Here is a 14,686-nt window from a genome sequence, read left to right on the forward strand (position 1 = left end):
ATTAGTTTTGTGCGTATTTGTTAGTTATTAAGTTAGATTTATTAATTTTATGAGGAGCGTGTTGATTTTGATTTTTGGCCCGTGTACACAGGTATATGGGGGAAGATCTACTAGCTATTATATGATTTATTCTTCCGGTGTCTATAATAAGACGCATTATCGTAACTTATGATATATATTTATTACAAATTCTAGTTGTAATAATGTCATCCATAATACACGGTAAGCCTCTGATACAGTAATCAATCAGGATAATTACGTTTATACTAGAATACAAAATTATAGTGTAAAGATGGCTTACATAGGTGAGCCATTCACTAGTCGACCCTGTTCAGCAGGACATCAGTCTATTTACATACGATCACAAAGGTGCGATCACCTCCATAAGGTTACAAGGCAGTCCGCAACAACGACATGGCATTATTCCAAGCCCTGAAATTGTACATGGCAATGCACTGGTCAGCCCGAATTACTCGTAACGAATATATATTCGAGTATCAAATGTAGGTAGCACCATTACATTAGGCGTAATGTTCCGAGTCAAAGTTATAACCCGTAAATTAGATGGAGCATCGTACGAAAATAGCGAGCCAACACTTGCCCATTCTAAGGTAGAATCCAAGGTACTTTATCCGTTATTCATAATAGCTGGATCTTAAGCATTCACGTATCTATCCCTCGTACCTATGCCTTCTGTGTTTAGTATCTTGGTAATTATCGTCCAAATTTGCCCCGTCGGCATCCTAGTACAAGTGCATAGTGCTGTCATGTCATCCAATACAAATACACGCAGCATTGCTTCCCATATTCGCCTGTCAATGAGTTAAGCAATGATTTCAAAGTCGTTCTTAACAGCCAAGATTCCAATTTGTCCATTACTGAAGAATATTTTGTCTCCCACGGTAACTGCCCTTTCGGGGGGTACCTTCCCGTTCTCATGAAACCGCACAAGCTCATTCGGGACGCAGGATACGGAGTCCACGGAAGGCTTTTCCCCATTGCCGGTGGCAATGACCCCAATTGATACAAATCCCTGGGGAGGCACGGGCTCATAAATCGTCAGGTCTTCCACGCGTACGATTTCCTCAAAGTCCACGGGATGTGGAAGTCTACTGACGGCATCAGACATTACAGTTTCTAAAAGCCCAAGATCTTTGGGGGCGCTTTCCCCCCTAACCAGGTAATGGCCCAAGCAAAATCTGATGGTGCCTAGCTTGCGATTGTATAGGCCCAGTGGGCGCCAAATTGTAAATGTTTGAGAGTCCAACTTCCCGCTCCAAACTTTGCCAAATATATTGTGGCTGGCCAACTTTAGCTCATAACGAAGGCCCAATTGCCTCTCCTCCTCGAATTCCTCATCCCAGGGCGAAGCTATCGCTAGATCAGTGGAAACCCACCAAAATTGGCATCAAAAAATACACGCTGGAAGTTTTCTATCGTCACTCTACCGTTTCGGTTATCATCAAGACTGATCAATAGCACCTATATTAATATTGGTGCTAGTAAGTGGGGAAATTGCGGCTGCACGTACCTTAAAGTGAGAAGGCTGAATTGGCGGCTTGATGTGCGCCAGCGCAGCTATAATCTCGGAGTGTTGGAGGAACCCCATCCCATGCACGTCCCACAGGCTGAATAGTTTGTATAGCGACTTGGGTGTGATTTTTAGCTGCTTCTTTATCTTTAAAATCGTGGCCTTTAGAATGGTCTGGTCCAGCTCATCAACGTCCCTAAACAACTGCCCTATCGGGTACAGCTTCCAATTCACCTCCCCGTGCAATTTCCTCGCAAACCGAAGCGACATATAGGCGTTCATCCTTTCAATTGCTAAATGGGCCGTGAGATACCTTTGTAACGGGAAAACGCGCGAGATAACATGCTAACCTGAGCGGGGTCAATATCAATGTCCGCGTTGAAAAATTTTAGGGAGGCGTAGCAATATCTTATGTGGTAACTGTGCTTGGGAAGCGGGACGAAGCCGATCGTCCCATCGAAGGGGTCAAACTCCGACTGAAACTGGCGAAAGGATATTTCAAATGGCAGAACTCCATTTCTATCGTGCATCCACGCCCGCAGCGCCTCCGCTTCGGCTAGGTTCACGATTATAAACACTCTGCTTTCAACGCGCCATAAGTTGTAAGCGTCTCCAGTTCCGTTCCCCGTATTCTCTTCGGAAAAAAACTCCTCGATCTGCGGATCGATTATAGATAGGGCGGACCTGAGCGCCTGCCCAGTGTCAGTTTTCCCGGAGAGCACCTTCATGGCCTGTTCCAGGAGGAAGTCGAGTCCGTGATAAATCTCCGCCGCTGCGTCGCCTTTCTGGGCTTGCGTAGACCTGGGCGAGATCTCAGCCACCACAGACACGTTGGTTAGCCTCCTATTGGCGGTGTTCCAGCAGACATTGTAAAAATTAGGGGAGAGCAAGATGAACGAGGGCAGGGATATCACCAAGGGTTTTGACATGTCTTTCCTGTATAGATAGAACTCGGAGAGCCTTTGGAACCCCAGATTCGTCAGAGTGTCGCAGATATTCTCTGCAGATTGTAAGTGCTCAAATTGTTCCAAGGGCCATTGAAACACCCCATCCTGCGGCCTTGTATACTTTATGTTTGGAGTGGGGGCTGCCGTGCATTCTTGCTCCTTCTCCTTCTCCTGCTCCTTCTCCTGCTCCTGTTCCTGCTCCTGCTCCTGTTCCTGCTCCTCCTAAATAACGCCGCATCAATCACAATTAAGCAGTGTAATACGATAAGCAGTATAATAATAATATGCAAAAACACACCTCCTGTGCCAGGTCATACTCGTCCGCGGCGACGAGCCCAAGCGCCTTGGCTCCGTAGTCGTCGTCGTAGTCGTCGCGGCCGTTGGACGCAGGTGCGTCCCAATCGGAATCTTCAGAATCAGCAAAATCGTCCGTGAACAGGTCAAGTGTCTTGCGCCTGCCAGGGTTGGAAGCCGTCCCGGGGGAGATGCGGTCCAGCGTGTTATACACTCTGTCCAGCACATCTGGGGGGACGATGGATTTGTGAGCCTCGACAAAGCCGATAAGTCTATCAGAGTAGCAAAGAAGGTTGGAAGCTGCCGACAAATCCTTGCTCTCAATAAACAGATCCATTATATCGGGGAGTTCCTCCGCGCCGCGAAATCTTTGTGCGATTGCCAGCAGCTTTGAAAACGCATGTTTACGCATAATGTTTAGGGCATTTTGTCCAACCAGAACTTTCTGCTGCGCATGTTCGGCGGAGTGTCCCTTGACAACGAGCCACACGGCAATGTCAACCAGTCTTTTCTGCACAAGGGACGAGGGGTCGCATGCGGGCCCCCCGGCGCCTTCAATCATGTGCCGTATCTCCGGGGGCAGCAGCAATCGGATCGTCTGTCCCTGGTCCAGGGCCCGCATGCGCCATGCACCCTGGGAGAGGTCCCTGAACGTCATGTCCTTCCCAATGGTAACGAAGGCGGTGGCTAGGGGCGCTTGCCTGATGTCCTGTCCGGTGGAGTGTACCTGGTCGTAGAAGGTGAAGCGCCGATCGGGCGGCAACCCGCAGAGGCCCAGGAGCCGTGTGGTCCCGTTGCGGTACACTACCATTTGCTTGTCCGTATCGTCCTCAATGTAGGCCACGGCGTCAACGTGGTCCAGCCCTAGCTCCAGCAGGGTCACTGAAGCCTATATCATGCCTTGTGTATATATAGTATATATAGTATATATAGTATGTATGGTAAGTATGGTATGCGTAGGGTTAACGTACCTGGTAGTTGGTGAGCCCCGTGACCAGGGCTCCCGCGTCAATAAGCGCCAGGGGCCTGGCACTTGAGGTGGCCACGTACTGCAGAACCCAGCGCGGCGACCAGCTGGGCGCAATGTAGATGGCATCCAGCACGACAGCAGGGTCCGTTAGGATGCGCAGCATGTGCGAGTCGGAGCCGCGAGAGAACTCGCAACGCCCCATGTCGGCGGGAAGCAGGGCGGAGGGCGTGCCCGAGAAGCCCAGGCGCACCCGGAAGAGGATGGAGCTGGCCAGTTCTTGGGCTGTGGCCGTGAGTTGTTTGGTGGCGTGGCGCATCGTCATGGGGAAGACGACGTGGTGCAGGTAGTACCTGATCACGAGCGGCGAGTTGCGAAGCAGCTCGTAGCCCAGCTCTACGTGCTCCCTGTCTTCTATGTTGAAGAGGTCCAGCCCTGCAAAGGGCAGCTGGCATGGGGGAGGGGGGCCGTCGCCCCGCCCACCCGCGATCCACTGCCGGAAGAGGAAGTAGGCAGGGCGCAGGCGGGGGGGGCCGGGCTGGGAGGAGAAGTCCTGCAGCAGCCGCTGCACGGCGGCGTAAAAGTCCGCGGGCCGCAGGCCCTGGAAGCGGTAGGCGAGGACGGTAAGTCCGATCAGCACGTCCGGGTGTGAGAACTCGGAGTTCTTCGAGGGCGTGTCCTTTCCCACGAAGGGCACGGCCAGGAGGCAGCGAGAGTTGGAGCACTGCGCGCTGGAGGCATAGGCGTCGAGCTGGGCGGGGGAGAGGAGCCCGTACGAGACGCGGTTGACCTTCCCCAAAATGTGAGGCAGGTAGGCCTGCAGCCAGCGGTCCACCAAGGCCCAGGGCCCGCTCGGCGACTCGGGGGCCGGCGATGCGGGCAGCCCGTAGGAGGTCAGGGCCAGGGCTGCCCACTCGTAGAGGACCGGCAGGAGCTCCGCGCGGTAGAAGCCCGCGTTGAGGACGGCCACGTGAGGGCAGGCGGCGAGGGCGAACTCGCCGACCCCGCGGGCGATCACGAGGCGGAGCCTGGCGATAACCTCCCGCCCCCGTAGGGAGCGGCAGGCGGCTTTAGCCACCGCGGGTAACTCCAGGGAGCCGGCGGCACCGCTGCAGAAGAGGAACCCCTCTATCAGGTGCCACGGGAGGTACCAACGGAAGGGCACCTTCTCGTCCACGTTGTGCTCCGCGTCCGGGAGCGGCAGCTTGGGGCCTACCGGCCAGTGCAGCTCGCTCTTCAGGGGGTGGAGCAGCTGGTCCACCTCGTCCATTATCAGAACGGCGTCCGAGAAGTGCCGCAGGATCGAGATGCAGCAGGCCAGCTCGGTGGTCTCGGCACCGCGTCCAGCGCCAGCGCCCGCGAGCTCCAGCGCCTTGAGGAAGAGCGACTTAATCGACAGGGGCGTGGTCAGCACTAGTGAGCCGGATGACCGCGTCTGGGCGAACCTGGACGCCAGCTCTGGCGTCACCTTGTCGTAACGCGTCAGCAGGAAGGTGAAGACGCCCTTGTTGGTTATAGAAGAGAACTTCTGCTGGAAGGTGTTGCGGGTGAACTCCAGCAGAGACTGCGGAGATACGTGCACCACGAGCCGCTCCCCGTCCGCCAGGCACATCGAGAGCAGCGGGGACACCACGCTCGTCTTGCCCTGGCCCATCATCAGCTGGTGGCAGAGCGACTCGCCCCTGTGCACCTTCGCGACAAGCTTCCGTACCAGCTCGACCTGATTTTCGCGCAGGATCAGATTATGCGCGAACTCAAACGACAGGAAGCGCGCATCCAGTACGCACGCGCCGCTGGACTGCGTCACGTAGTGCCTGCGCGTGGTCAGTGTGTCTGCCAGGGTCCGCGCCGACGCGAGGACCGAGGGCGCGTGGGATGCGCAGCTCGCCGCCACGCGCAGCTCCGCCAGCAGGTGCCGTAGCTGCGACATCGCCCGCAGCACGAGCGCCCGCCTGTTCACGGTCAGCATCACCAGCGCCACGCAGGTCAGGACCTCGCCAGCCCCTTCCGCGCCCAGGCGGGGGTTGGCCATCAGCAACCGGCTCACGCGCCCGCTGTCAATGGTCAGCTCCGCCAACTCGGAGAATTTGAGGGTCTTGCGCGCCCTGCAGCACTCAGCCAGCCTGTCCGTCAGCGCGGCTTCGCCCGCGCTGCGGAGCGAAATTTTTTTGATAAGCGCATTCTGCAGGGCGAAATCGTCCCGGAGGGCCTGCAGCAGCTCGTTCTTTATGTGCTGCAGCCTCGCTACGCAAGCTCCAAGCAGGTTCGCCTCGGTGAAGAGCACCCCCACGACAGACTCCTCAAACCCCACCAGCTCCACGACAGTCCGACTCCCCGTCTGTTCGTCGGGGGCGAATGGGCCCCCCACCACGGGCCGCCCGCGGCAGGCGCGGTCAATGCCCGCCAACGCCTGCCTGTACCCTTCCAGCGAGAGCCGCTGCGTGCGCCGCACGGTGGCGTCCCTCGCCAGCGCCTCTAGGGGGCAGACTACGCAGCCACGCAGGAACTGCTCCGCCCCCTCCAGTCCCGGCCCCGCTATACGCCAGCGCTCCAGCCCGTCCGCCGGCTCAGCCGGCGGCGGGCCCGTGCCAGGGGCGGGCGCAAAGTCCGAGCAGCGGAAGAGGCTCCCGAGCGACTCCTCGGCGATGTCGCGGTACGCCCGGCCTACGGCGCCCCGGGTGCCTACAAACGAGCTTCCCGTGTCAGCGCTGGACGCCACACCCGCGGTCTTCTCCTTCAGCTCCGCGATGAAGCGTATAAGCGGCGAGGGGCTCCGGAACGGCAGCAGCCCGCCTATCCCCTTCTTCCGGACCTGCGGAGCGACGGGCAGCCCCGATGCGGCCAGGCTCCGGTTCCCAGCCATCAGCCCCAGCAGGTTGAACAGAAAGGCGCCCTCCTTCGCGCCCAGCGCCCCAGACATTGAGTCCGTAAATATCAAGTGGTAGAAGAGGACCACACCCCAGTAGTACCCCTCGTCCTCCTCGGACCCGACGGGCGACCGGAACTGCCCGGTCATCAGCTGGTACAGGATCAGCATGTCCGCGACGGAGATGCCGCGCTGCAGCATCTTGTCGTATGTCGAGAGGCACTCGTGCCCGCTCAACGCGTCCTCCTGCCGCTTGACCCTAAACGTGGACAGAAAAGACGTGTCCAGCGGGTAGGAGTGGGACAGGTGGAACTCGGGCATCGCCGAGCAGCCGGACAGCGCGCGCAGCGTGCTCTTAGGCGGGGGGCACTGGAAGGGCCGCCCCGTCAGCCGGGACTTGTGCAGCCCCATTGCGTCGCTGCAGGGCGCGCTCTCGATCAGCTGCAGCTCTTCCTTCCCGGAAAACGTGCAGTCCGCATCCATCAGCTGCCGCGTCGCGAAGTACCGCTCCACGGTAAAGCCGGAGGCGGGCCCAAACACGCCCAGGCGCACCAGCAACAGCTGCACCTTCAGAAAGTCCGGGTGCGGGGTGTTCAGCGAGTTGAACGCCGATATGGCGGAAATCCACGCCAGCGAGGCTGGGTCCCCGCAGTCTACCGAAAGCCCCGGAATCATTCGGCAGGCCTGGGCGTACTGCTGCCCCAGCAGCCGCAGCAGCAGCAGCCACAGGTCCGCCTGTGGGCCCGGGCTCGAGAGAAACGCCCGCGAGGCGTGCAGCCCGAATATGAAGTAGCGCGACGACTTGGTGGCCTCCAGGTAGGCGGGGTCGTGGTAGTCCCAGACCACCAGCGGCGAAAGCAGCCGCGCCAGCTGCGAGGGCGCGCCGTCGGCCTCCATGCGCGGCTCCGAGTTCCAGGCAACGACCGGCCGGGCGATGCAGGACAGCAACACCTTGACGCAGTTTTCCTCGTCCTGCAGGATCACACTCTTCGCCAGGCCCTCTAGCAGCCCCCGCCCCGTGCCCCCGCACATGACGCAGCCCGGGTGGCTGTACACACCCGCGTCGGCGCCGTCGAGCCTGTCCCAGTACGCCTCGGACAGGGGCGCGTCACACGCCCCCGTCGTGTCTCCGCAGACGCAGCCGCAGTGCCGGCTGAAGGACCGGGACAGGTAAAGCCCCGCGTGCTCTTGGCAGTAGAAGCGGCCGTTCTCGAGCACGAAGGTGAGGCCCAGCCGGGGCAGTTCGAAGAGCGAGACGTCTGCAGCCGCCTCCCCCCACGCGAGGAGGTGGGAGAGGGCCTCGAGCTCCATGAGCGCCCTCGCCGCCCAAGAGTGCTTGAAGTTGCCGTCCGCGTAACGCGCGACGTCGACCAGGCTCAGAGTCGCGTCCCTGCCCCTCAGCGCGCAGCGTCTGGTCACGCGCCAGAGCGCATGTTCCGGACCCGGACCCAGAGCTGAAGGGGCAGGGGCAGGGGCATAGGCCACCTCGATCGCCCCCGCGGCCTCGGAGCCGCGCTTGGGGTGGCCCACCAAAAGGGTGGTCTCACTTTTGGGTCCATCGCCCCCGACTGGCCTCCAAAAACTGTAGGTCTCCGTCAGGTGGTGCGGGAGGTAGCCCCTGAGCAGCGGCGGGTCTGCGTAGAGCAGCCCTCCATCGCGCAGCAGCGCGATGGAGCTGCCGTCGTGGCTGGGCGCGAGGAGCTCCATGTAGAGCCATCGCTCGCCGCTCGCCAGGTCCAGGCCCAGGGCGCCCGCGGCTAGCGAGCGCGACGGGTCGCGCTGGCCCCAGCCCTCCGCGGCCAGGACGCGGCAGGTCCGGCCTCCCCACTCGAGCAGCTGCCAGGCGCGCCACGCCCACGCGTCCTGCCCACCCCCAAACTCGACGACAAAGTCCTGGTCCTGCGTTCCGCCCGTCCCGCCCGTACCTCCCTTCGCGTCGGTCTCTTCCTTCTCCGCGCTATCCGTGCCAATATCCTCCTCGGACTCGCTCTCCAGGGCCAGCGTCCAGCGCAGGCCCGTGGCGCGCTCCAGATGGGCGAATGCCCTGCGCCTGATCTGCTTCTTCAGACCTTCCTCGGCCTTTCGCGGGTCCTCCCACAGCGCCTGCGCCACCTCCATCGCCTTGTTGGTGGCGGAGCTCGTGATGTTTACGAGGTTGTTGTAGACCCTGGCAGCGGTGGACGCCATGGAGGGGGGCGCGAACTTGTCCGAGTGGTCTGACAGCCCCAATTCTTCTGGCGTGTGTGTGCGGTGCGAAGCTAATCTGCCCCTGACCCTGACGGCGCCCGCGCCCCACTCGGGCGCGGGGGCCGTCACCTGGTGCGACAGGAACACGCGCAGGAGCAGCGCGTGTCCCCCCTCCGGCAGGGCAGGCAGTCCCTGCCCGGCCGGGGGTGCGCTGGCGCCATGCGCCCCGCGGTAGATCACGAGGTCGTGGTTTATGCCCTTCCCGAGCAGCCGCAGCCAGGTGCGGTTTTGTGCGATCGATATGACGGAGCACTGCATTGGGTTTTTGGAGGACACGCGGCCAAAGTTGTCCGTGAAGCTCGCAAAGTTGTTCACCCACTCCGGAACCAGTCTTATTTTCGAGTCTCCCACCAAAAGTGTCATGAAGTCAAGGTCTATTTGGATGGAGGATAGCTTGTTGGATTCGCATAGATAGTCGTAGTAAAATTGTCCGGGAAGCGACTTTATCACTTCTCTCCGTCCCTTTAACCGCATGGACAGTTTGCTCCACATCTTTTTCTTGTGTTTTATTACGCCCAGCGGGTCGTACTCGCCGCGGTGTTGGGATATGTTCAGGTATAGCCTAGAGCCTATGCTTATCCACCCGCCGCAGAGCCCCGTCCTGTCCCTGTCTCGCTCGAGCGTCACCACGCGCATTGAATCCGAAAGCCTCCTGCAGAGGTCTTCGCCGAGCACGTTGAACCTGTGGTCTTCGTGTCCGCCCGCGGTGGCGGGCAGCTGTCCTGCCCAGCGCAAGACTAGATCGGCCCGGACTCGTTGAAACAGCGCAAAGAGTTCGGACTCGGGCATGCCCAGCGCGGAGATTGACGCATCTACGTCGCCAAACTTGAAGTGGTTGAAGAGGAAGAGTAAGCATACTCCAATTTCGTCCACCGCCTTTTCGTATGCATTGCCATCTGTCACTTTACCGTTTTCCATGGCCGCCTGTACTCTCTTGTCCACCGCCGTGGAGGCGGCTATCGCAATGTGGGCCATGGCAGCACACGCCTCGGGTATCTTCATCTTCTCTATGCACTTATTGGCCCGCCTCCAGAGCACCTCCCGCCCCTCCGCCAGCAGGCGTGTAAGGGCGTCTATGAGGGGGCCGGTGCATCCTGCAAAGGAGATATCGTGGCGCAGCTGGCTGGCGTACCTGAGCACGTATGCGGTTAGTCTTGCGCAAAAGGGCAGCGAGGAGTTGGTGCTGAGCGGCGATGAAGCCTTGGATGACTCTAACACATGCGTGAAGATCCGTATTAGAGGCTTGAATATGGACTCTGGGGACCACTTCAACTCGTTGGCAAGCAGCCCTAACGCAGTGCCCAGGAGGCCCCGGTCCGTGGCCGGCACGCTGAAGGCGTGGGACTCTTGCCTTTCTCCACCCGGCTCGAACAGCGCAGACCACAGGGACTGCTGCACTGCGTGGTTGTCTAGCAGCGTTATCTTGGACTCGGTGTTGAAGAACCCGAGAACTAACGGTATCCGAACGTAGGGCGCCGTGAGGTACTGCAGAAACAATTCGACGTCGCGCGGCGCCATGGCGTTAGGGAACTGCACCGGCGAGGGCGGCAGGTAGAGGATGTCGGTCTCGCTGTCTGCGGCTAGCTTTGATAGCCGCGACGTGTCTGCCTCATCCGAGTTTGCCAACGCGGAGTTGGCCAGAAAAAATATAGGGTGGGCGCTCGAATTTGGCATGCGGTTCTTCCCCCCCCACCACTTCAAGTTCTTCAGCCAGTTCGAGTTGCCGGAGCTCTCCCCGGGCATCTTCACGTGGCTCCCGAACATCTTCACGCTCAAAAACGTCACGTCGTCGCTTCGCCTTACTATTCGACGCGAATCGATGTACTCGAGCCCCTGCAACGCCGATGATTTGGGGCTCTTATCGTGGGTGCTCTCCAGCTTGGTCGCCTTCACGTTGCCCTGGACGTCCCATTGGGGGGTCACATCGTACAGGCCGTAGCTTCCCACTGGGGTGTTGAAGAGCAGCGAGTCGGGAGAGTCGCTGCAGCAATAATATTTGGCAAAAAACGCAAGGTCACGGAGCTGGGACAGCTCGGGAAAAAAATTCGAGAACGCCTCGTCGCCGCCCACAAAATACTTTGCGTAGTCGCCTTCGAAGCCAAATGCTAGAGAAAGCTGCCCGACCAGCTCCTCGTCCCAAACGCCCATCCTGAGCCCCCCGTCGCCCTCCCTGCCCCATTCAAAAAGCAATCTTTCCTTCTTGCAGCGCGACAGCCACCTGCAAATCTTCGACCTGGCCATCGTTAGCGCGGGGTCGGAAAACACGTAATTCCCCGTGGCCTGGGAAAATCCAGGGATGTCCACGCTAAACTGGCCAATGCAGCCGCGAGCTGATCCCGAGTAAAAGTGCGCGAAGCACAGCGCGCTGCGGGGCCCTGCGGAGATGCGGCCGTCGCCCTCCAACTCCAGGGGACCCTTGTCTATACACGGCTTATCTGTATGCGGCGTCTCGCCGTCGCTATCAAAGTTGCCCATGCCCGCCCCGGCGGAAGTCACCTGCGCAGGCTCGCCTCCCCCCCGAGGCCTGTCAAATTCAGTGAGGATCTGGTGAGCCGTGGATAACATCGACGCCAGTATGATCGCCCTGTCCGCAAGCATGTGCTTGTTGTGTGCGATGCCGGCGCAGGCGATCAAAAAATATCTAGCCACCAAATGCAACAAAGCTATCGACTCCTTCATCGCGGCGTAGCTTGTGTCCGCGCAGTCCACAGGACCGAGCTCCAGGGTCACGTGCCTTATGAGGTAAAAGGCCCAGTTGGGGGCGAGGGGCGTTGCAACTCGCTGGTTGAACAATAGCAGGCATATCTGGGACGTCTTGCGCAACAGCACGCAGTACTCTTCCAGATTCGCGGGCCTTACCATCCCAACAGAGGACAGGTTGACCGGAAGGATCAAGGAGTGCCTAGCCTTGTCCCCTATCTCCGTAGATTCGCCCGTGAATAATCCTGCAAATTGCCATAGGCTGGAATCGCCAGTTGTGTCGTTATTTGCGCGCGCGAGCGCGGACGGAAAAAATTTTTCGCCCTCAGACAACACAAAAATGTCGTTTGCAAGCTTGAGGGATGCATTGCCCAACGCACTTATCATGTCCTTGGTCAACAGAGGCGACTCGGCTCCGTACTCGCTCAGCGCCGTAAACGCTATGTTTGCCAACAGTCGGGACGAGGCGCTCAGTAGGGGCGATAGCCGCCCGTCAACCGAGTCCATAGAACTGGAAGACTTAATGTCCTCTTTTACCTCAAATAGGAGTGATAGAAGCACAATCCACTTAGTGATGGAATAGGTGCTGGAACTGTCTTCCCCCTCAATGAGCTGATTGTCGAGCTGTAATTTTATCATAAACTCGAGACAGGCAAAGGCCGAGGACATGGGAGTGCCAGGGGAGTAATCCCGTGGCAGCGGGACCCATACGGAGGGCGTATCCGTAGCTCTTGTATTGTTCTTCTTGGAAATCAACTTACTGGTCTCAGACCAGTGGGAATAGTGCGGTTTGTCAGATAAATAGTGTACCAGAGTCTTGTACAATATGTCAAAATTGTCTTTGTTGGGATGGGCGCCTAGCCTGAAGAGGGAAAACCAAAAGGCGGGCTGGGTTAGACGCTCCAGCTTTACGCCCGTTACCGTCAGCACTGCATCCTGCAGCAGCCCGTCCTTGCCCAGCTTGCACTGGTGATACTCCCCTCCCCTTCCGTAACCAGCCACATTCACAATAGACAGGGCGTAGGTGCCAGCCGCTTTGTCTCCGCCAGGGGCCATGCCAAAGGCCACTAAGTTGGTTATTATTAGGACTGACCACTCGGGTGGACAGGCTGAGTGAATCCTTATGCAGAATGGCACAACCAGCCAATTCGCCCCTCCCTTAAGCCTCTCTATAAGCATTGTTATGTGGGAACATATTGGTGAGTAGTCTGGGCTTTGAGAGCCGAGTGCTTTTAGCGATGCTGTCAACATGATCCACTGGCCAGAATCTGCAGTTATTAGTCCAGAACAGGCAGTTCTAAATGCCTGTGCCATTTTTATGGGTAACTTTAGCCTCTTTGAAAATTCTGCAGAGTCTATGTTATTTACTACTCGAGAGAGGAAGCTGTAAGCGCGGGCAAATTCCGTACATGCCGAATATTCAGTGGGTGGAGTTATTACTCGAGGGGAAACACGCAAAAATAAATTACTCACTACCTCGGTTAGCCCACTCTCCCAGCTATATCCACCCCTGAATCCGCTCCCACCACTCATTGGCATCCCCACCAATACAACATACACACTGGCTCTGCCAACTAACCTAAATATTCATACTATGCATAGCTTATTAATCATGTGTTCATATTTACACCAACTTGATACTGTGCTTCGCATCAATCGATCATTCTTATGTGTTTAAAGGGGGATGGAAAATTACTAATATAATCCAAAAATTATCAATTGTAATTTTGCTTGAGTTTTAAATCTAAAATTATTAATAGCGAACAAACTAAACAACAGTGTACACTCTGAGTTGGTACATACTGGTAACATTGGGTTGATTTAATAATTGCATTGCATATGATTGAGTTAAATTCTATTTTTAAACATATATGCATGTCAGCATTTTTTCAATTCTAATCTAAATTTACTACCATAAATAAGGAATACTAGGACTAGCACATGTAGTTTTATTCATTTATTGGTGAGGAATACAGTTTAGTACCGAACTAAATTTTATAACGCGTGGTTTTTTGTTTAATGTTTTGTAGTTGTTACGTTTATATAGTCTCATTTATCATTAGTGTATTGGAAAATAAGTATGTGTACGCATCCAAAGATAATATGTAGATTTCGCTTGAATTATTAGATCCAATTGAATACGTCAATTTATTTGCACATAACTTCATTATGGAAGAAAAAGTAGATAAAGTTGAAGCGCCCACCGAATCCACATATTCGAAGTATGCACTTGTTTACTTAGAATTTCTGAATGGCTTATGAGCAAGCTAGAATCTTCGCTAAACGCACTGTATCTAGTTTCCGCAAGTGTAATAATACTATAACTCAGCGCGTGCAAAGCGATTTGGCTGAAAAAGCTGTAACTTTGAATGATAAAACTGGAGTATCGGATAAAAATTCAAAGCCTGACACTAGTGATGAACTGAGATTGAGTGATTTGGAGGATGTGTTCCAAAAACTATCGATCATAACCCCCCCAAAAGAACCCACAATTGTAAACGATTTTAATGTGAGTATACAAAGTGATATAGTTTATTGAAAAACTTGATACCGCTGAGAATAATAAACAATTATACGATCAACTAACAGTACCATTAATTGTTACATAGGTTGAGCATGAAAAGTTACTGAAAAAAAAAGATAAGCTGCTAGATACTGCTTTGAGTGGCTCCAAAGACAAATTTAATACTAATGTAAGTGTGGCCTTGTTAAGTTGTAATAATATGTACATTATACTATGAAAACTTCCATCATAATTTATTTATTCAGTTTGCTAAAATCCTTGAAAATGTAAGAAAGGAACGCATAGCTTGTGAAGAACATGAGAATGATTGCAAGGCCTATATTGCAACCACTAAATTGTTGAACGATATGTGCAACATTACTTGTGAAAGCTGCAATGATATGGGGGGTTAGTGTTGTTTTATTTAGAAAATAGCGAAATCGTACAGCCGAAGAGTATACATTCGGATATTGTTACTAGAGATGTTTCCAGTATTGTCTCTGGTAATAGCACAAGAGATGGTTTGTCCATTTAAAATGTTCCAGACTATTCTTTAATTATAACAAACTCACTATTAAATTGGCTATGGATTTGAACTCTATGTATCCAAATTCTAAACATGCGCTAATTG

At 55.6% G+C, this 14,686-nt stretch overlaps 3 protein-coding genes across 3 annotated transcripts; 2 read left to right on the plus strand and 1 right to left on the minus strand.

Annotated features, from left to right (window-relative positions):
- BmR1_04g07375 (hypothetical protein) lies at positions 531-659 on the plus strand (the record flags this gene model as incomplete). Its single annotated transcript, XM_012794620.1, has 1 exon — positions 531-659. One exon carries the CDS (start codon positions 531-533, stop codon positions 657-659), a length of 129 nt encoding a protein of 42 aa, XP_012650074.1.
- BmR1_04g07380 (conserved Plasmodium protein, unknown function) lies at positions 824-13,085 on the minus strand (the record flags this gene model as incomplete). Its single annotated transcript, XM_012794621.1, has 6 exons — positions 824-1,377; positions 1,398-1,482; positions 1,532-1,824; positions 1,845-2,700; positions 2,777-3,661; positions 3,744-13,085. 6 exons carry the CDS (start codon positions 13,083-13,085, stop codon positions 824-826), a joined length of 12,015 nt encoding a protein of 4,004 aa, XP_012650075.1.
- Positions 13,722-14,590, plus strand: BmR1_04g07385 (hypothetical protein; the record flags this gene model as incomplete). Its single annotated transcript, XM_021482594.1, has 7 exons — positions 13,722-13,774; positions 13,795-13,861; positions 13,882-14,061; positions 14,084-14,140; positions 14,162-14,245; positions 14,322-14,463; positions 14,484-14,590. The coding sequence occupies 7 exons, from the start codon at positions 13,722-13,724 to the stop codon at positions 14,588-14,590; spliced, it is 690 nt and encodes a 229-aa protein (XP_021337802.1).

Source organism: Babesia microti, chromosome IV, assembly GCF_000691945.2.
Source record: "Babesia microti strain RI chromosome IV, complete genome".
NCBI lineage: Eukaryota > Apicomplexa > Aconoidasida > Piroplasmida > Babesiidae > Babesia > Babesia microti.